Genomic DNA, 21,371 nt, shown 5'->3' with positions numbered 1-21,371 from the left:
GAGCCGCTACCCTGCTTTAAATTGCTTAGCTCTTGTGCCTTCTCTGCTGGAGGACACCGGGTCAAAAGTTTTAGTTAAAGCAGCTTGAAAGTCTGTGAATGAGTGGCAGAGTGAAGAGTTCCGCTCCCACTCGGCAGAAACCCAAAATCTATACTTGATACACCAGAGTAACAAAAGATACAGTGGTTGGTTGATTGATTGATTGATTGTTTAACCTTGAGCAGTGACCACAGTATTCCCTCTGAAAATTGTGATGCGTGGACCCGGATATACTGCACAGTCCTACAGATATTATAGTACTTAACTACCGTTTGTTGCATTCCTCGAAATTAGGATGCATAACAAGTTTTCAAAAAGGAAAAATTGTTTATTAGTCAGTGACTCACATTAAGTTTTACGGATTAATTTGAAACCAAGAATATATATAAAAGATTAGATGGGATTTGAACCTTTTCTTACTGACATATTTGTCAGCATTTAATCTTTTTAAGTCCACAGTGTAGGTACCTCTACTGTTGCAAGTTCAGTTCTGCAAAAGAAACAAACACCTCTACTTTGGGGTGCATTAGTTCTATTTGACAAGGACAAATTATTTTCGCCTCAGAAAACAGACAAGTTTCTCACCAGGAAAACATCCATCCATTTTCTACTGCTTGTCCCTAAGTGATGGTATTTAACTCTACGTCTCCATAAAGCAGCATCTTGAGTGTTTAAGGTGAAAGGAATTCGTGAGGTTCAACTTACACTGTTCATTTTCATGTCATAATAAGAACACCCATTGTGCAGAATTCACGCCGAAGAACAGTAAAATAATTTTCCTGTTGCCTTTTTTGAAAACGTCAATGTTAACGCTCTGCATCCAATGAGCATAAACATGAGATGGAAAATAAATTAACTGCTCCCAGACAGGGTTGACAGTGTTTCCCTGACCGGGGATTGAACCCAGCCCGTGGCGGTGAGGGCGCCGAATCATAGCCACTAGACCACCAGGGAGATGACAGCTATTCCCGACACTTGCCTTCTTGCTGCCTTTTTGTCGGATGCACGAAGCCCCCACACCATGTCAGTTGTACAAAGTCAGAAATGTGTTTTGCAAAAGTCTTTGAGCGGGAACTTTTGTGTCTTAGGAAACTCCTGCAGGAATATGGACTTGGACTTGGAAAAAGTATACAACTCTAACAAGAGCGAACAGACGTTCCTTTCTCATGTCCTCTTTTGACTCCTTGGTGTAGTCTGTGTTGAGGTTGAGGTTGTTGTTTCCACACAATGTCACCAGACAGGCCATCTCCCTCCTGCAAGTCGCTCCGTGCCGACCAGCGATACGTCACTGCGGTGTGATCCGAATACAGGAACGAATACAAGTGGCCTGAATGTTTACGGTAGGGGTGCAGATTTTCAGAAGACAGGTTGACAAAAACATACATATCCACCTTTTAGCCATACCAAGTCAATAAAACTAAACTGTCCTTTGCTATATTGAATAATTGATGTTGAAGATGAATACATTTTTGCATTTTTGTTTCTGGCACAGATGCCATGGACCTTTCTGAATCCACTTCACTTTTGGAAAGTCTACCTTTTTCACTATCCTGGGGCTTCATCCTTATAACTGTGTGGGAAAGTCAGACCAAAGCCTTTGTAATCTGCATACGTAAAAAAATGATTTAGGTTGATATAACATGGCATATTTACACTTTCACTCATTTTATGTTGTATTTGGACTGCTGCACACATCCTCACCCCGGGTTGTGTTCTATTTTGATCACATTCCTGGACCCCAGGAAGAATAGTCTCCACTGCGGTGTAGACTAATGGGGATCCTTAATAAACTAAACTAAATTCCTAGCGTAAAGAACTCTCAAGTTAATGTTTTGGCCTGATTTCCACAAGTTTTCCAGAGCATTGCAAATGAGGACCAAGCTAGATATAATTGCTTAGGTCAGGAAAGAAACAAGTGGGTTACCAGAACAGAAATGGCTGTGGTGGGATTTGAACCCACGCCTCCTGTGAGACTGGAGCCTAAATCCAGCGCCTTAGACCACTCGGCCACACAACCGCTATAAGCGTGTTTTAGATTATCAATTCATCGGAATTATGAGACGGCAAACGTATGACATGGCATCACTTTGGTTGTGGCGTGGCAGGGATAGGCTTGGATCGTTTGCTTGTCCTTTAGAAAACACTGGAAGTTGCAGTCCTTGTTAGTGTAGTGGACATTTTCTCCACATGTTACGTGAAAGTTCAGGGATCAAGTCCCTAATGGGGAGATGATTTTGGTTCCTGTTATTTTCATCAGTTAACATCTTCTTCAACCTTGAGCAGTGACCACAGTATCCCTCTCTGAAAATTGTAACGCTTAGACCCGGAGGTACTGCACAGTCCTACAGATATTAGAGTAATTTACTACCATTTGTTGCATTCCTCGAAATCAGGATGCATAACAAGTTTTCAAAAAGGAAAACATTTTTATTGCAGTCAGTCACTCAAATTCAATATTGCGGATTAATTTGAAACCAAGAATATATGTAAAAGATTAGAAGGGATTTGAACATGGCTCTATGCAGGGGCAAGAGGGGGCAGAGCCCCCTTAAATAAATGTATTGCCCCCTCAAATCAAAATTTGAGAAAGCAAATTTTAATAAACTCACAAAATTACTACATTACAACTTGACAAAATTATCTGCACTAGCGGAAAAATCAGCCGAAAAAGGGACACACAGGATATGGTAGTGTCGGCTTCCCTCTCATCCCTCCCTCCGCTGTGCGTGTATTCAACATTCCACAGGCTGCGCAGCACACACACAGCCGCACACACCCCTCAGCCCTCAGTAAACATACAATCACTGTTGCAGTATGAAAGTAAAAGAAAAGGAAAAGTTGTCTACATTTATCATATACTTGTTAGGATGGGTGTATTTGTGTAGTCTTATCTGTCATAAACACGTTTATGGTCGCGGACTTTCGGTGCTACGGAGTTCCTTTTTTTTTTTTTTTTTTTTTTTTTTTTTTACAACTTGGCGAGAGCAGTGACAGCGGAGGCTCTGAGCAGCAGTGGTTTGGAAGGCAGAGAGCCTCCACTGTCCCTGTAACAAGCTACAAGTCATTTATGATGCTGTTAATGACGGTAAAAATGAAACATAAGGTATATATCCTGCTTAGCAGTCCTCCTCTGCTGTCCTCTGTTCAGAGCGGAGTCCCTAGCAACGGCCCGTTTTACTTAGCAACGGTCTGGCAATTGACTGCTGGAATTCTTTTTCTGTTGTTTTTCTTGTAATTCTACATAGTCAACCTTTAATGTTTCAATCTACATTTTGTAATAAACAAATTATAAGTTTCATTTGATATGACCAAGACACCTAAAAACAAAAACACAGCCGTTTTCAACAATTTACAAGCAAGTGGGCAACACACATACATTGGAGTGAATGAATTTTGTGCCCAGATGAGTGCCCACGTCCACTGCATGTGACAAACTGAAGACAAGTGACCTGTGTCTGACAGACCCCCACGTAAACCCCCACCCCAGGCTGTAGTCCTGTACTGTTGTTGTTTTTCTTCATGTAATCACAGCGGGTTTTTTCTGTCGTTGTTCAAGCTTACTTATTATCTGCTCCAGCTTCCAGCAGCTCACAAAGAGAAAGTTAATTCTCTGTAATGCATCCATTTTTCAGAGCATTTAAAAAGTCTAGTCCTGCTCCTGCATGTAGTAGTAGCAATGATAGTTTGAGATTCTTTTTTATCATTATTCATCAGACTACCTTTCAGTTTTGTAAATATTGACTGTAGTGTGTGAAGTCCTACTTTGGGTCAAAATTTATTTGAGAGTTAGGCCATCCAGTTAGGATAAATGTTATGTTGTTGGTTGATAAAATCTGGATGAAGGATGTTTTATTTTATTTTATTCATTTATTTTAATTTTTTCCTTCTGTGGCTGTTTATGTTCGTCAGCGCAGGTGTGTGCTCCCTCCTCCTCCAACTGGAAAAGTCAACCCACGCGCAAGTCAAGTCAAATAGTCACCAATGCATTGAATTTGTAAATATTTGTGTGCACACATTTTAACAATGGCAATTTTTGTATTATTGTTACTTCCCTATAAACAAGTCGCGTTCCAGTGAGGCAGTTTTTGACTTAGTGTAGCGGTAAAGTCCTGAACTATTACTGCTACTGGTTGCCGAATATAAATGAAGCAAGTTCAGAGGTTTGCAGCAAACTAATAATCCATGTCCAGAATTGTGTTCATGTTTTACAAAAATATTTATTATCATTAGGTAGCGTTATAAAACTCATTTTGTCACAAAAACGGAAAATACGCGGGAGCAAACAAATACTAGCCTGGCACAGTCAAAAACTGTTGCGCCTCCACTCAGCAACACCTGTGCAGGATCCCAGCTCCTCCCTAAGTAGACTGGCACTTGGCCTTGAGCCAACCCCTTTAGTGACGTCATGAATTTGACGGACAAAAAGAGTATATGGCTCCAACAACTGTCATCTAGTGTATTGGACTTGCAACTGCAAAAAAACTTTCCTGTAAAAGATCATTTGATAATAATTAAACAATACAGAAGGACAACAGTTACCATTACTGTATCATTTGAAATGTTGCAATAAAAATTTAGATTTATTATCACAAACAATATTATTACCACACACAAAAGCACCAAAAAGTGAGAACGTTGAGAACAGGTATCGATTTCGGTGTACTGGAATCTGTGCCGTATCGGTTGAAAAGTGAACGGTACCCATCCCTACCAGCAAGTGTTGTTGTACTGGAAACTAATTTACAATTAGTTACAATTAATTTTCATCACACACAATACTCCACTGTGGAATTGTTGTAATATTAAAATGATAAACAAATCCATCTTTGTACAGCAATGGTTTGAAAAAGGCATTTGGCCGCTGATGCACTTATTGAGTGCTAAAAGTATTTTATTATTTGAAGACATTATTAAGTATGACATGCAAATACAAAAATATACAAAACAATATATATAAAGGCTTTCGTTCCAAATATTCTAATTAAAGAATTTTATGTTTTTCAATTATTTACTATTTCTTCTTTACTGTATTTTATGTGGAACAAAAAAAATAGTCATAACTTCAAAGCTTCCATTCTTCCAAACACAAAAGAGTTCATTTAATTAAAAAAAGACGGAATTGACTGCTAAAATTTATTTTTAGGATGCTTTGCAATTGAAGACAACACTTTTTCGTTCTGTGATAGGGAAACAAATTGAATAAATGCACAGTAAATCTCTGTGGGGTGATGTACAATATTGGCTTTTGCCTGACACTCCAAACTTTGATTGCATACTAATGCACGTACTTGACTGAAAAAAGCAATAATATATTAAGAAGCATATTGAAAAGATTGTTACACAAACAACAATGTCACACATGTTATATGTGCTGATGTTGTTAGAAAGTCAAAATTAAAGTCTTGACAGTTTATTTCAAATCCTGCAGTTTCATTTGCTGCTGCTGTTCTCACCAGCACACTTGTGTTTCTTACACTGGTACTTATAAGAGAATCTTTCACCACACACACTGCAACTCAACACTTTCTCTCTTGGGTGTGTTCTCATGTGTGCTACAAGGTTTGATTGGTCACAAAAGCTTCTGTTACAGATTGAACAGGAAAAAGGTTTTTCACCAGTGTGTATTCTCTTGTGTTTTTTCAAACTCTGACTTTCTGTAAAATTTTTACCACAGATTGAACAAGAAAAAGGTTTTTCACCAGTGTGTGTTCTCAAGTGTACTTTCAAATCATGACTTTGTGTAAAACCTTTACCACAGGTTGAACAGGAAAAAGGTTTTTCTCCAGTGTGTGTTCTCATGTGTACTTTCAAATTATGACTTTGTGTAAATCCTTTACCACAGGTTGAACAGATAAAATGTTTTTCTCCAGTGTGTGTTCTCATGTGTCTTTTCAAATATTGAGTTTGTGTAAAACCTTTACCACATGTTGAACAGGAAAAACGTTTTTCACTAGTATGTGTTGTCATGTGCACTTTCAAATTGTGACTGAGAACAAAACATTTACCACAGATTGAACAGGAAAAAGTTTTTTCACCAGTGTGTGTTCTCATGTGCACTTTTAAATACCGATTTTGTACAAAACCTGTACCACATATTGAACATATAAAAGGTTTTTCTCCAGTGTGTCTTCTCATGTGTGTTTTCAGATGACAATGGTATTTAAAGGTTTTGTCACAGTGAGAACATTTCAAGTGAGTGTTGTCAGTGTGACATGTCTTATCATCTTTAGAGTCTTCATCATCAGTGTCAGGAGAGTGTGACGTTGTGTCCTCACTATCTGATAGTGGAGCTAAGAGCTTGTCTGCTTGTGATCCTCCACAGTGGTCTCCATCAGCTTCTGTTGTCATGTGTTGTGTTGAGCTGCTGCTTGGAGACTCCGCCTCTCTTTTCTCCTCACTTTCACCTTTGACCTCATCATCTTCACTCTTCACAGGGACACCAGTCACTGGGAACTCCACCAGTCCTTCAAGATGATCTCCCTCCTGACTGATGTTGTGTTCCATCGCTTCATCTTTAATGTGGGGGGTCAGTGAGTCTTCCTCCTCCTTTTTACAGGAAAGGGTCTGTGTCAAAGAGGAAAATGAGACGCCAGAGGGTCCGTGGCGCTTGGTCTTCCTCTTTGACGAATCCTCCTTCCCCATCCTGTAGCTACACTCCTGTTTTTCAGGCAGAAGTTGTTCTTCACAGACGTCTGCACGACACAAAATGACAAACATGCTTGAGAAATGTCCGGATCATTTAGTAAGTTCATGTGAGGCATTCAGTATGTTTACATGTACTTAAAAAAACAAGTTATTATATGAATTGGCCTGAAAAAAACACACACTGCTCTTTTACATTATTATTCACAGGAAAAGAAGACCCTTTTTACAAGGGCTGGGCAATATTGTCTACAATCTATATTGCGATAAATTCCCTGCTGCCTGAGGGCAGCTGGGATAGGTTCCAGCGCCCCATGTGATTTTAATGTCAGTTACTGATGTATAAACTTGCAGAAAAGATTAGGTCGTTTACAGTGTAAATCTGTATTCTGTATTGTTGTCCCTGCTATGACGCCATCTTGTGGTTGAGTTTCCTCACTGCTAGTGCTGTGGTTTGAAAGTGTATTTCCTTTTGCTTCGTGCTTTGAACCCGAAGTAAGGTTTCGTCATTGATCTCGCCCAGCAACATTTGTAAGTGTAACCAGGGATGTCCATTGGATGTGGAACGGCGGCGCCGCGGTGACAGACTCGTTCCGTTTTTGTTTTCAAGTCAATGTGTCAATTTGCACCACCTGGCTTCTATATTTAGTGGTCGACACAACAAGGCAGTTCAATTGAGCTAAAATCTGCTCGTGTGGCACAGGAAGTCATACATAAACACAAAATAAATGATCTAGTTTAGTTTCAAATATATGGTCTTTTTTCTGCAACATCAAGGTATATACGTATTGATGCTTACATAGGTCTGGTGATCATGTTCCCCTTTAAGGCAGATGGTATTCTACACTTTGAAAAGTCCTAATGGACATGAAGTCAACTTGTCAAAAGGTTTTCAGACCTAATTTGACACAAATGGACGAAGACATGCTGATTTTAAAAGGCACAACTTTTAAGAATCCTAAAACAGGCATATCATGGGCAGTTATATGGGGGCCTGTACTACAGTGTTGTATCAAAATGATTATTTCCATTTCCAACATTAAAGTGAGTGTCACTAACACAACTGCACACAGGAAAACGTGTGGAGGAGAATTGCAAGTAGTCGAAACAAAGATTGTGAATGACTGACAAGAGGCTCACTTTGTTCATGTAAGTCTACTGTGGAATAAACATGCTCAGGTGCTGAGAGCGATGCACAGAGTGAGACCTCTTAGTCCAGTTTAAAATCCACAGACCAAGAAGGAAACAGACGGACATAGCAATGTATTGATGTCGGCAAGAATTAAGTTATTAGGTTTATTTTCATTTATATCGGTCCCGGCCTACGATTGCATGAATATTTTAATGCCTCCGAACATCGTTTTAATACCATTTAAGGCCTTAATTTAGGCAAAGTCCATTCAATGACTTTTACTGCATTTTAATGATCCACAGAAATCCTGCTAAAGCTCTTAAATTTAAAGTATCAAACAACAAAACAAGTGTTTATTACATTTTAACAAAACAGAAGTCTAAGTGATTATTACATTTTAACAGAAGTGTAAATAGAAACACGTTACATTGGAAATTTCCTAAATACAAATATTGCTAATGGAATTATTGAGACATTTCTAGAATGTATTTATGATTTTTATGAGATTTTGATAGAATTTAATACATTCTAAGGCGAGCGTGGCTCGGAGGGTAGAGCAGCCATGCCTGCAACTTGGCGGTTCCAGGTTAGAGCCTACTCACTGCCGTTGTTTCCTTTAGCAAGGTACTTTAACTACCTGCTCCCAGTGCCACCCACACTGGTTTAAATGTAACTTAGATAATGGGTTTCACTATGTAAAGCGCTCCGAGTCACTGGAGAAAAGCGCTAAATAAATATACTTCACGTACAAGGGAACCACACTTTTTTTGTATTTTGCATTCTAAATAATAAATAGATGCAATCAAAAGTCTGCTTACAATAGAGACTATTACAGTTGCACTATTCTGCCTACAAAGAACTTAAAACATAACCAAACCCCTCCATTAAGGTTTTATGTACATGCAGTAGGTATATATTGGTAGGTTGGTAATGCATGGCATCCTGCCAGCTGCTATGCTGACAGTTATGTTAGTTGCTGTCAGTAAAGACAAGGCTGGTAAGGTAGGGACTAAGGACAATTATCAACCTATCGCCCGAGCCAGCATGCTATCTAAAGTGCAGAAAAGTGTGATAATATACAGAGTTGGGGATCTTATTTGCATCGCAGACAACCAATTTGGCTTTAAGAGCAAGTACAGCACTGACTTGTTTATTTATGCTTTGAAAGAAGCAGTAGAAAAATACAGAGCGCAGGGTCCTACAATGTTGGTAGGGTTTGTTTGATGCATCTAAGGCATTTGACAGAGTCAACCATCTCAAACTCTTCACCAGGCATAAGGGTGTTCTGGGTATATTCTAGCATATTGGTACAACAGGCAGACGATGAAGGTAAAATGGGGGGAGTGGTTTATCCTCTCCCTTTAGAGTTGGCAATGGGGTACGGCCGGCTGGGCTTCTATCACCAGGCCTATTTAGCCTGTCAATGGATGACCTGTCAAGGCAGTGGGAGAATACAGAACAGGATGCATCTTGGGGAACACCTTAATCAACCACTTTATGTACGCTGATGATTTGGCCATTATATCTCCCAGTAGTGCAGGGTTCCACCAGCTTCTTAACATATGCTCAGACTATGGAGTCAAGTGTGACATCAAGTATAATGCCACTAAGAGTATGGTAATGATATGTAGGACCAAGGAGGAACAACATCTTAATTTCCCAGGTTTCTATTTGTCTGGTGAAACCCTGTCTGTGTGCAACAATGTCAAATACTTTAGCCGCATCATCAATGACAAGATGGAGGATGATGCTGACATGCTTAGACAGAGAAGAAAGCCAATATACTGGTGAGAAAATGTCATGACTGCTTGGATGAAGCGAAGGTGCAATGTTAATATTTGGTCACATGTCCCCTGGAAAGTTTCACTGCAATAAGGCACTTTTGGTAGCCATCCACAAGATTCTGGGGGAATTTTCGATCACTCCTCTTGACAAAATTGGTGCAGTTCAGCTAAATTTGTTGGTTTTCTGACATGGACTCGTTTCTTCAGCATTGTCCACAAAGTCAGGACTTTGGGAAGGCCATTCTAAAACCTTCATTCTTGCCTGGTTTAGCCATTCATTTACCACTTTTGACGTGCGTTTAGGGTCATTGTCCTGTTGGAACACTCAACTGCGCCCAAGACCCAACCTCCGGGCTGATGGTTTTAGGTTGTCTTGGAGAATTTGGAGGTAATCCTTCTTTTTCATTGTCTCATTTAAAGCACCAGTTCCATTCGTAGCAAAACAGACCCAGAGCATAATACTATCACCACCATGCTTGACGGTGGGAATGGGGTTCCTGGGATTAAAGGCCTCACCTTTTCTCTTCCAAACACATTGCTGGGTATTGTGGCCAAACAGCTCATTTTTTGTTTTATCTGACCACAGAACTTTACTCCAGAAGGTCTTATCTTTGTCAATGTGATGTCAGATGTAACAAAAATTGAGCTGTTTGGCCACAGTACCCAGCAATATGTTTAGAGGGGGAAAAAAGGTGAGGCCTTTAATTCCAGGAACACCATTCCCACCGTCATTGCTGTTTATATACTAACATTGCTGTATATATAGTACTGCATATAAAGTTGATGTATGTATACTTTTGACTCAGCAGATTTGGTCACATTTTAAGTAGACCCATTAAAAAAATCATAATAGAACCAAACTTCATGAATGTTTTTTGTGACCAACAAGTATGTGCTCCAATCACTCTATCACAGAAAAAACAATAGTTGTAGAAATTATTGGAAACTCAAGCCAGCCATGACATTATGTTCTTTAAAATTGTATGTAAACTTTTGATCACGACTGTATGTACATCATCCTAACAAGACAACCAAACTACTTATATACAATACATTTAAGCATAGTGTTAATAATGAAGTATAAAGTTAGTAAAGATGTGAGAGTAAAAAGTAAACAAACCTGTTCTGTGTAACACAACTTGATGATGTTTCTTATAATAAACATCCAGTAGTTGATGTTGTCGCTCCTTCTCCTCTTTTGTTGGACACAATTCCTCCTCATACTTTGCCATCGTTCTTTCGCACATTTTTACACAATCACAACACTTTACACTCACATTAGTTCCCTACTTAGCGATGTTTAAATAACTTCCGCGTCTCTTTGTTAGCAGCTAACAAGCTAAGCTAACTAGCCAGCTAAACTAGCTGCAAGCTACCTTAAGTGAAGCTATCAAACAGGAGAAGTGTCAAAGTGCGCTCAGACTAATGTATCCGGCTACAAACAATTATTAACCGTGTGTACTCTATTAAACAACATATATGTAAGAATACAGAAATATAATGCCCGCGTTTAGGACTTCTCCGTCAGACGCCATCTTGCTTTATCACCGCATCGGTCCACGCATGCGCGTACCCGACGTCACTTCCGCCAACTTCTTTTGCCACACTTACTTACCATAGTTCTTTTGTGTCATCTGTATTTCAATAACATCCATCCATCCATTTCCTACCGCTTATTCCCTTTTTTGGGGGTCGCGGGGGACGCTGGCGCCTATCTCAGTTACAATCGGGCGGAAGGCGGGGTACACCCTGGACAAGTGCCACCTCATCGCATTTCAATAACAATGTCATCATAAGCCATTACATACAAAACCAACGTTATTACAAATACGGTGTTCATTTTGAAACCGCACAGAACTGTACACAAACCTGAAAGATGTGTTCAGCAGCCTTAAATGGAAAATAAATCGATTTTTTACTATTTTATATTAATTTATTTCAGAAATGTAAAAATTCAAAGTATTTTTTTGCTAGGTTACAGTAAGTGCCTCGTTTACTAATATCATATTTTTTAAAAAAAAATATGCGATTGAACAGTGGTTCTCAACCTTTTTTTAGTGATGTACCCTGTTACAATATTATTGTTACGTTGATACTCCATCATATTAATACATGTTGCAGGGGGGAACGTTTAGAGTGAGACACACTGTACAGGAAGTAAGCGGGCTAGTGCGAGTGAACCACCTCGGATTGTAACTGCACTGAAGTTGACAATAAAGTAGAAGTGACCAACTCTAACCGTCCACTCTTTATGGTTGGGAACATAACGGACTGGAGTGAAACAAAGACAACACTTGTTTGTTCTGTGATAGGGAAACAAAATAAACAGTTTATTTTATGAATGTATGCAAAGTAAACTCTGTGAGATGTTGTACAATATTGGACTTTGCCTTACACTCCAAACTTTGATTGACGTTGACATTGTTTTGGGGATGTTTAAAAAGTTAAAAGAAAAGGTAAAAAATGTTTAAAACACAACGAGGATTTTTTTTAATCCACAAATGTAAATTTGTAAAAACAAAAGAAACCCAACAGATGATTCATAAAATCACACGTTTAAATTGTATAAAACACAACTGTTCAAATGATGTATAAAGTAAATAATCATATGCTTCCTGAAGTGGTCCAGAGGATGTTTCAGATGTGAACCAGCAAATATGTATATCATATAAAGGTGCTAATCTATGGGATTATTAACAATTACATATGAAAATATGTAACACTTCAGTAAATTCAAAAACCTATGAAAAATAACTATTATGAATAAGTCTAAAATTGTATTATGAATCTACAAAACCCAAAACCAGTGAAGTTGGCACATTGTTTGAATGGTAAATAAAACAGAATATAATGATTTGCAAATCCTTTTCAATTCATATTCATTTAAATAGACTGCAAAGACAAGATATTTAATGTTCGAACTGAGAAACTTATACATTTTTTTCACAAATAATCATTAACTAGAATTTAATGGCAGCAACACATTGCAAACAAGTTGTCACAGAGGTATTTTTACCACTGTGTTACATGGCCTTTCCTTTTAACGACACTCAGTAAACGTTTGGGAACTAAGGAGACAAGTTTTTGAAGCTTTTCAGGTGGAATTATTCCCATTTTTGCTTGATGTAGAGTTGGGCTGTTCTGGGGTCTCCATTGTAAATGGTAAATGGGTTATATTTGTATAGCGATTTTCTACTTTCAAGGTACTGAAAGCCCTTTGACACTATTTCTACATCCAACCATTCACCCACTGATGACAGGAGCTACCATGCTAGGCCCAAACCATCACCCATCAGGAGCAAGTGTAAAGTGTATTGCTCAAGGACACAACAGACATGACTAGGATGCCAGAAGCCTATTGAACCGGGAACGCTCAGGTTACTGGCACGGCCGCTATACCCACCGAGCCACACCGTCCAGCTGTATAGTGGACTTCAACGTTTTCTAGGCCGAGGACCCCCAAACAGAGACGGAACTAGCACCCCCCCCCCCCCCTGTAAAAAATGGTGTTTTAAATTAAACGTGTACCTTGTTATTATGCAATACTAAGATATTCAAATAATACAATAAATAGCATCGTGGTATTTTAGGCTTCATAATGCACCGCACATTTTCAATGGGAGACAAGTCTGGACTACAGGCAGGCCAGTCTAGTACCCACACTCTTTTACTACGAAGCTAGGCTGTTTAACATGTGCAGAATGTGGCTTGGCATTGTCTTGCTGAAATAAGCAGGGGCGTCCATGAGAATGACGTTGCTTGGATGGCAACATTTGTTGCTCTAAAACCTGTATGTACCTTTCAGCATTAATGTTGCCTTCACAGATGTGTAAGTTACCCATGCCTTGGGTAAATAAATGGTAAATGGTTGTACTTGTATAGTGCTTTTCTACCCCTTTTTAAGGAGCCCAAAGCGCTTTGACAGTATTTCCACATTCACACACACTTTCACACACTGATGGCGGGAGCTGCCATGTAAGGTGCTAACCAGGACCCATCGGGAGCAAGGGTGAAGTGTCTTGCCCAAGAACACAACAGGCGTGACTTGGATGGTCGAAGGTGGGGATTGAACCAGTAACCCTCAGATTGCTGGCACGGCCACTCTCCCAACTTCGCCATGCCATCCCCCATTATGATTATTTGCATTAATACACCCCCATACCATCACAGATGCTGGCTTTTGAACCTTGCGCCTATAACAATCTGGATGTTTATTTTGCTCTTTGGTCCGGAGGGCAAAACGTCCACAGTTTCCAAAAACAATTTGAAATGTGGACTCTTCCACTTTGCATCAGTCCATCTTAGATGAGCTTGGGCCTTGCGAAGCCGGCGGCGTTTCTGGGTGTTGTTGATAAATGTCTTTGCATGTACTCGTGTTAAAAAAAAATAAATAATACAAAATAACTAATCTATAAATGTAGAAGCATATTAAAATATTGTTACACAAACAAAAAATGTCACAAATGTTTTATGTGTTGATGTTCTTACAAAGTCCAAAACTTTTTTTTTCAAATCCTGGGTCTTCATTTGCTGCTGCTGTTCTCACCAGCACACTTGTGTTTTTTACACTGCTTCTTATAAGAGAATCTTTCACCACACACACTGCAACTAAACTCTTTCTCTCCTGTGTGTGTTCTCATATGTGCTCTAAGGGTTGATCGTTCACAAAAGCTTCTGTTGCAGATTGAACAGGAATGTGATTTTTCACCAGTGTGTGTTCTTGTGTGTTTTTTCAAATGTTGTCTTTCTGCAAAACCTTTACCACAGACTGAACAGGAAAAAGGCTTTTCACCAGTGTGTGTTCTCATGTGCACTTTCAAATATTCCTTCCTCATAAAAGATGAGCCGCAGATTGAGCAGATAAAAGGTTTTTCACCAGTGTGCAACATTGTGTGTTTTTTTAAACTCTGACTGTGTGTAAAACTTTTACCGCATATTGAACAGGTAAAATGTTTTTCTCCAGTGTGTATTGGCATATGTTCGTTTAACACATTTTTTTGTGTAAAACCTTTACCACAGAATGAACAAGAAAAAGGTTTTTCTCCAGTGTGTATTCTCATGTGTACTTTCAAACTCTGACTTACTGTAAAACATTTACCACAATCTGAACAGGAAAACGGTTTTTCTCCAGTGTGTGTTCTCATGTGTATTTTCAAACTCTGACTGTTAGTAAAACATTTACCACATTCTGAGCAGGAAAACGGTTTATCTCCAGTGTGTGTTCTCATGTGTATTTTCAGATAAGAACGGGAATGAAAGAATTTGTCACAGAGAGAACATTTCAAGTGAGTGTTGTCAGTGTGACATGTCTTATCATCTTTAGAGTCTTCATCATCAGTGTCAGGAGAGTGTGACGTTGTGTCCTCACTATCTGATAGTGGAGCTAAGAACTTGTCTGCTTGTGATCCTCCACAGTGGTCTCCATCAGCTTCTGTTGTCATGTGTTGTGTTGAGCTGCTGCTTGGAGGCTCCGCCTCTCTCTTCTCCTCACTTTCACCTTTGACCTCATCACCTTCACTCTTCACAGGGACACCAATCACTGGGAACTCCACCAGTCCTTTAAGAGGCTCTCCCTCCTGACTGATGTTGTATTCCACCTCTTCCTCTTTAATGTGGGGCGTCAGTGAGTCTTCCTCTTCCTTTTTACATGGAAGGGTCTGTGTCAAAGAGGAAAAGAAGACGCCAAAGGGTCCGTGACACCTGGTCTTCTTCTTTGATGGATCCTCCTTCACCATCCTGTAGCTACACTCCTGTTTTTCAGGCAGAAGTTGTTTTTCACAGACATCTGCAGGACATAAAATGACAAACATGCTTGAGAAATGTCCAGATTCAGTCAGTAAGTTCACATGAACTTAAAAAAACAAGTTATTATATGAATTGGCCTGAAAACAAACACACTGCTCTTTACAACATTGTTCACAGGAAAATAAGAAGGATGGACAATATGGCCTAAAATCTATATTGCGATAAATTCCTTGCTGCCTGTGTGCAAGTGGGATAGGCTCCAGCGCCCCCTGTGATTTTAATGTCAGTTACTGATGTATAAAGTTGGATAAAAGATTAAGTCGTTTACAGTGTGGGACAGAAAGTCATGCATAAACAAAAAATAAATGATCTAGTTTACTTTCAGAGTAAAATATTCTGTTTAAGGTGGAGGGTATTTTACACTTTAAAAAGTCCTAATGGACATGAAGTCAACTTGTCAAAAGGTTTTCAGACCTAATTTCACCCCCCTTGACATAAATGGACAAAGGCATGATGATTCCAAAAGCCCAAAAATAAAAGAATTATACAAAAGGCATATTCCGGGCAGCTATATGGGGGCTTGTACTTCAGCGTTGTATTAAAATGACTATTTCGATCTCCAACATGAAAGTGAGTGTCGCTAACACTACTGCACACAGGAACATGTGTGGAAGAGAACTGCAAGTAGCCGAAACAAAGATTGTGAATGAGTGACAAGAGGCTCACTTTGTTCATGTAAGTCTACTGTGGAATAAACATGCTCAGGTGCTGAGAGCGATGCACAGAGTGAGACCTCTTAGTCCAGTTTAAAATCCACAGCCCAAGAGGGAAACAAATGGGCATAGCAATGTATTGATGACGGCAAGAATTAAGTTATTAGGTTTATTTTTTATTTATATGGTTCCCGGTCTACGATTACAATGATATTTTAATGCCTCTGGACATCATATTTAATGCTTTTTAACACCATTTAAGGCCTTAATTTAGGCAAAGTCCATTGAATGACTTTTAACGCTATTTAATGATCCACAGAAACCGTGCTAAAGCTCTTTAATTTAAAGTATCATACAACAAAACGTGTTTATTACATTTTAACAAAAGAGAAGAATAAGTGATTATTACGTTTTAACAGAAGTGTAAATAGAAACACGTTACATTACAAAGTTCCAAAATAAAAATATTGTTAATGGAATTATTGAGACATTTCTACGATGTATTTTTGATTTTTATGAGATATTGATAGAATTTAATACATTCTAAGGCCAGCGTGGCTCTGGTGGGAGAGCGGCCGTGCCAGCAACTCGACGGTTCCAGGTTTGAGCCTAGTCACTGCCGTTGTGTCCTTGGGCAAGGTACTTTACCCACCTGCTCCCAGTGCCACCCACACCGGTTTAAATGTAACTTAGCAGCCCTGGGGGGAGCCGGTGCTGATTGATGCTTAGAGGTGGGAGCCTACTTCCACCCTCTGAGAGCAATTTGTCAGGAAGTCCAGGATCCAGTGGCAGATGGAGGAAGACCGTCCCAGCCCCGTCAGTTTGGGCACCAGTCTGTGGTGGAGGATGGTATTGAACGCAGAGCTAAAATCAAAAAAGGGTAGCCTTTTTGTCCCCAGCAATGATGTGCACTGCCTCAGGGTACGCAGTTTGTTGACTGCTAATGGAGTCAAGTAACACCCTGAGTGCCGTACTAGTATGTCAAACAGCCGTTACCATGACAACATTAAACTCCCGTGGAAGGTAGATGGGTCTGCATTCCACAGTAACGTACTCCAGTGACTGGTAACAGTCTTGGTGTTGGTGCACCAGCTGCTGTTGACGTCGATGCATAGCCCCCCTCCTCTGCTCTTACCGGAGTCTTTGGTTCTGTCATGCCGACGTGTTGTGCGGCCCGCTAGCTAGATAGCCGTGTCCGGGATGAGCGGGTGAAGCCACGTCTCCGTGATGAGCAGAATGCAGCTGTCCCCGACCATCTTATTTGTTGCAATCTGCAGCTTCAGCTCGTCCAGCTTGTTGCTAAATGAGCATCTTGCCATGTCTACCTAGCGACATCCTTGGGTTCAAAACTAATTTGACCAACTTCTCGGTCTATGGCCAAAACCTTCGCCGATACAAGTGTGAGGCATGATTTATAATCTAGAACAAACTTTTACCAACTCAGAGTGGATGCAGCAGCAGCTCAGTAGCTAGTCTACCTCTCTGCGAGCTAGGAGCCGTTTGACGAAAAGTAGTTCCTCGAATTTGGCTCTTACAATTACAATGCTGCTAAAACTTGGCTAATATACAGGTCACTACAAGTAAATGGAGTAATGTTGGTGATTTTAAAAGGGCTTTAAAGGCACAATAGAGGATTACCATTACCTATAATGTTAGGCGCGTTGTACTAGCAGTTTTTAACTATTTAGCATACATATTGGATGACATCTAGATGTTGTACTTACCTGGACTGTGATGAAGCTGTGAGGACTCAGGTGGTTTGTCTTCATGGGCTTCAGTCTTCACAGAGACAACAGTCAGTGGAAACTTGCTGAGATCCGCCTCCTCCTGCCCTGGAACAAACTCTTCCTCCTGAGTGATCCAGAGATCCTCTTTTTCTTCTTTAAGGTGGGGGGGCTGTGGACCCTCCTGCTGCTGAAGGGGACGTTCTTCTTGACGAGCGTTCATCTGTTGGACGTCCGCAAGACAACACAAACAAACTTCAGCTCAGATGTGTCAAATATTTTTTAGTCTATCAAATATAATATTTTCCAAGTGGACTGACACCAATTTGTGGTGATGTTCTTCTACACATGGAATAATCATCAGTGATTGATTATTATGAATTGTGTAATTGATCTTGTTTTCTGCATTTACATTAATTATTGATAAAAAGTAACAACTTATAGAAAACCTCTTGCTGGGATTTTAATACCGTCATGACTGCATTAAGTCAGTCTGCACAAATAAAAGTTTCATTGTGCTGCAGCATCAAGTGACGCCAACTCGCTCCTCCCACTACCAACCTACCAGCCAACCTTGACGTGCACCTCCAAAATAGTCCCACCTCACGTCAACGGTGACCAGGACTGCAGAGCTGTGACTAGTTGGCTTAACTTTTCCGCGCAATATCCTCTCCTTGTTCTTCCTCCTATGAAAGTAACATTTTTAACCCAACAGAAGTGCAGCGAAGCACGTGTAACAAGTGCCAGCGAGTGTGGCCGTGCGAGAGTATGTTGGTTGAACCTCACTCACACCTTAAGAAATGTACTGGCGTGAGAATTTATAAACCCACTATATTGCCAAAAGTATTTGGCCACCCATCCAAATGATGACAATCAGGTGTTCTAATAACTTACAATATCAAACACTTAGGCATGGAGACAGTTTCTACAAACATTTTGTGAATAAATGGGCCGCTCTCAGTGATTTCCAGCGTGGAACTGTCATAAGATGCAACCTATGCAACAAATCGAGTCGTGAATGTCCTCGCTCCTAAATATTCCAAAGTCAACTTTATTACACGAAAAGTGAAGAGTTTGGGAACAACAGCAACCATCAAGTGGTAGGCCACATAAACGGACAGAGAGGGGTCACCAGATGCTGAAGCACATAGTGCAAAGACTTTCTGCACAGTCAGTTGCTACAGAGCTCCCAACTTCATGTGACCTTCCAATTAACCCACATACAGTAGGCAGAGAGCTTCATGGAATTGCTTTGCATGGCCGTGCAGCTGAATCTAAGCCATACATCACCAAGTCCAATGCAAAGCGTGGGATGCAGTAACTCTAGAGCAGTGGAGACGCCTTCTCTAGACTGATGAGTCACGCTTTTTCCATCTGGCAATCTGATGGGCCAGGAGAACGCTACATTTTCGATGGCATTGTGCCGAGTGCGAAATTCGGTGGGGGAGGAATTATGGTGTGGGTTTGGTTTTTCAGGAGTTGGGCTTTGCCCCTCAGTTCCAGTGAAAGGAACTTTGAATGCTCCAGGATACCAAAACATGTTGGGCAATTCCTTGGGATGGCACTTCAAGTTCATATGTGAGTAAAGGCAGGTGGCAAAATACTTTTGGCAATATAGTATATATATATATATATATATACATATATATATATATATATATATATACATATATATATATATATATATATATATATATATATATATATATATATATATATTTGATTACAAACAAAATATTGATGCATGTTCAATTTGTGTGCACTATATTAAAGCCATTTTTAATATTTAATATGTATTTCATTAAATATTTATTTTTGTCTAACTGAATGAGCATTAATTGCTTACAATTGTGCAAATAGTGTATTCGTAATAACAAACATCAGTTGATTTAATTTCCATGATATGTCTGCCCGAATGCAGCTGAGATAGGCTCCCTCTGCAACCCCAAAAAGGGACAAGCGGTAGGACAATGGATGGGTGGATGTCATCAGGGTAATAGAAGTGCTTGAAAACAACATCATTTGTATTTATTGCTAATAAAGTTAGCACCAGCAAAAAGTCGACTATTGCAATGTATGTGTAATACCTTATATTACACTGTCATAATAATCCATCCATCCATTTCCTACCGCTAATTCCCTTTGGGGTCATAATAATAAAATGTCTATCCTGTAAAGCGTCTTTGAGTGCACTGAAAAGCCCTCTATCAAATACAATGTATTATTATTATTGTTATTATAATAACATGTGACTTATTCCAGACTTACATTACGAGACGTTCATTCCTTTCTAGTAACAAATATTTAATGATGTTAAGCGTGACTGTAATATACAGCAAAAAACAGCTAAAGTATTAAATAAGTCAATATACTTCTCACAGAGAACATATAAAATACACTCCTCAAAATAAAAAGCTAGCATTTGCTACAAAGTCCTGCTAGCGGGCTAACACTATCACGTTAGCTTCGAACAACATATCAGGTAAATAACAGAAATAATATAAAAATATATAATTTATATTACCTCATAAGCTGCATGTAGAAGAGAGGAGTGGAATATATTCTTCCTATTGTTACACCAGCAACTCTTAAATGGGACTTTTTGTCTTGTTCTGTGGCCGGGCGAAGGAAGTGTGCACCACTCACTATTGTCCCAGTGAAACACGTGTTTGGCCAACATTTGTTCCGCAATTGATAACACCTCGATGACGTCACACAGGAGGAAGCACAAAACAAGATGGCGTCTGGGGAGAATACGTTGTTTTGGTTGTTATGGTTTCTAGGTCTTAATTACAACGTACATGTGCACATGTGTGTCGTTTAACAGAGTAAACGTCGTTATTAATTGTTTGTATGTGGATACATTAGTCTGAGTGAACTTTGACGTACTAGCCGAGCCTGCTGGTTAGCTTAGCTTGTTAAACTGTTTTTATCGTGTGAACATGTCTACATTACAAATGATGTGCGTGTTGGTGAAACAGCGACTAACTGCTGCCGTTGAAGAAATATTTGTGATGTTAGAAAAAAAACGATAGCAGAATACGAGGAGGAACTTTGTCCAACAAAAGAGGAGAAGGAGCGATAACATCAATTACTGGACGCTGTTTTCAAGAAACATCAAGTTGTGTTACACATCCATCCATCTTCTTCTGCTTATCCGAGGTCGGGTCGCGGGGGGTGCAGCCTAAGCAGGGAAGCACAGCCTTTCCTCTGCCCAGCCAATTATTCCAGCTCTTCCCGGGGGATCCCGTGGTGTTCCCAGGCCAGCCGGGAGACATACCGTATTTCCTTGAATTGCCGCAGGGCATGTAGTTTATGCCTGCCTTGAATTACTGCCCGAGCAAACTCGCTTCGCAAAATAATAAGCGCATGCAGTAAAGCAGATAGAACTAGATGTTTCAATCCCTTCGGTAAGTAGGAACAGTCTTGACGGTAGCAGTCGGTGTGGAGTGGTGAAAAGGAGGGTATGTATGTCATTGGGGTCTTCAGGTGGGCACCCTGCTTCATCGACGTTTCGTTGATTTGAAGCCCACGACGTCTCCAGAGGGCTCAACGGTGTGCCTAGCGTCCCAGGTACACCCCCCTCCATGCC

General features: G+C 40.0%; 2 protein-coding genes and 1 non-coding gene across 5 annotated transcripts in view; 1 reads left to right on the top strand and 2 right to left on the bottom strand.

Annotated features, from left to right (window-relative positions):
- The window catches only part of LOC133545367 (golgin subfamily A member 6-like protein 6), a 224,427-nt gene that overhangs the window by 150,357 nt on the left and 52,699 nt on the right, over nt 1-21,371 (top strand). The gene's annotated exons all lie outside the window — the stretch shown is intronic.
- On the bottom strand, nt 1,975-2,056 carry trnal-uag (transfer RNA leucine (anticodon UAG)). Its single transcript has one exon. It is a non-coding gene; the product is annotated as a tRNA-Leu (tRNA).
- The window catches only part of LOC133545319 (zinc finger protein 664-like), a 186,825-nt gene continuing 170,612 nt past the window's right edge, over nt 5,159-21,371 (bottom strand). Inside the window, exons 1-2 of one of the 3 annotated variants that reach the window (XM_061890782.1) lie at nt 10,718-11,153; nt 5,159-6,731 (exon numbers count right to left, since the gene is read on the bottom strand). In XM_061890782.1, the coding sequence (XP_061746766.1) occupies nt 5,470-6,731; nt 10,718-10,844 (1,389 nt within the window). In that variant the 5' untranslated portion in view covers nt 10,845-11,153 and the 3' untranslated portion in view covers nt 5,159-5,469. Of the gene's footprint in view, nt 6,732-10,717; nt 11,154-13,106; nt 15,383-21,371 lie in introns of those variants that run through there. The other 2 variants (XM_061890781.1, XM_061890780.1) reach the window with 2 other exon arrangements.

The sequence above is a fragment of the Nerophis ophidion genome, linkage group LG28 (genome assembly GCF_033978795.1).
Source record: "Nerophis ophidion isolate RoL-2023_Sa linkage group LG28, RoL_Noph_v1.0, whole genome shotgun sequence".
Classification (NCBI taxonomy): Eukaryota; Metazoa; Chordata; class Actinopteri; order Syngnathiformes; family Syngnathidae; genus Nerophis; species Nerophis ophidion.
Note: the sequence above shows the minus strand (reverse complement) of the source record. Positions and strands in the feature narration are given on the sequence as shown.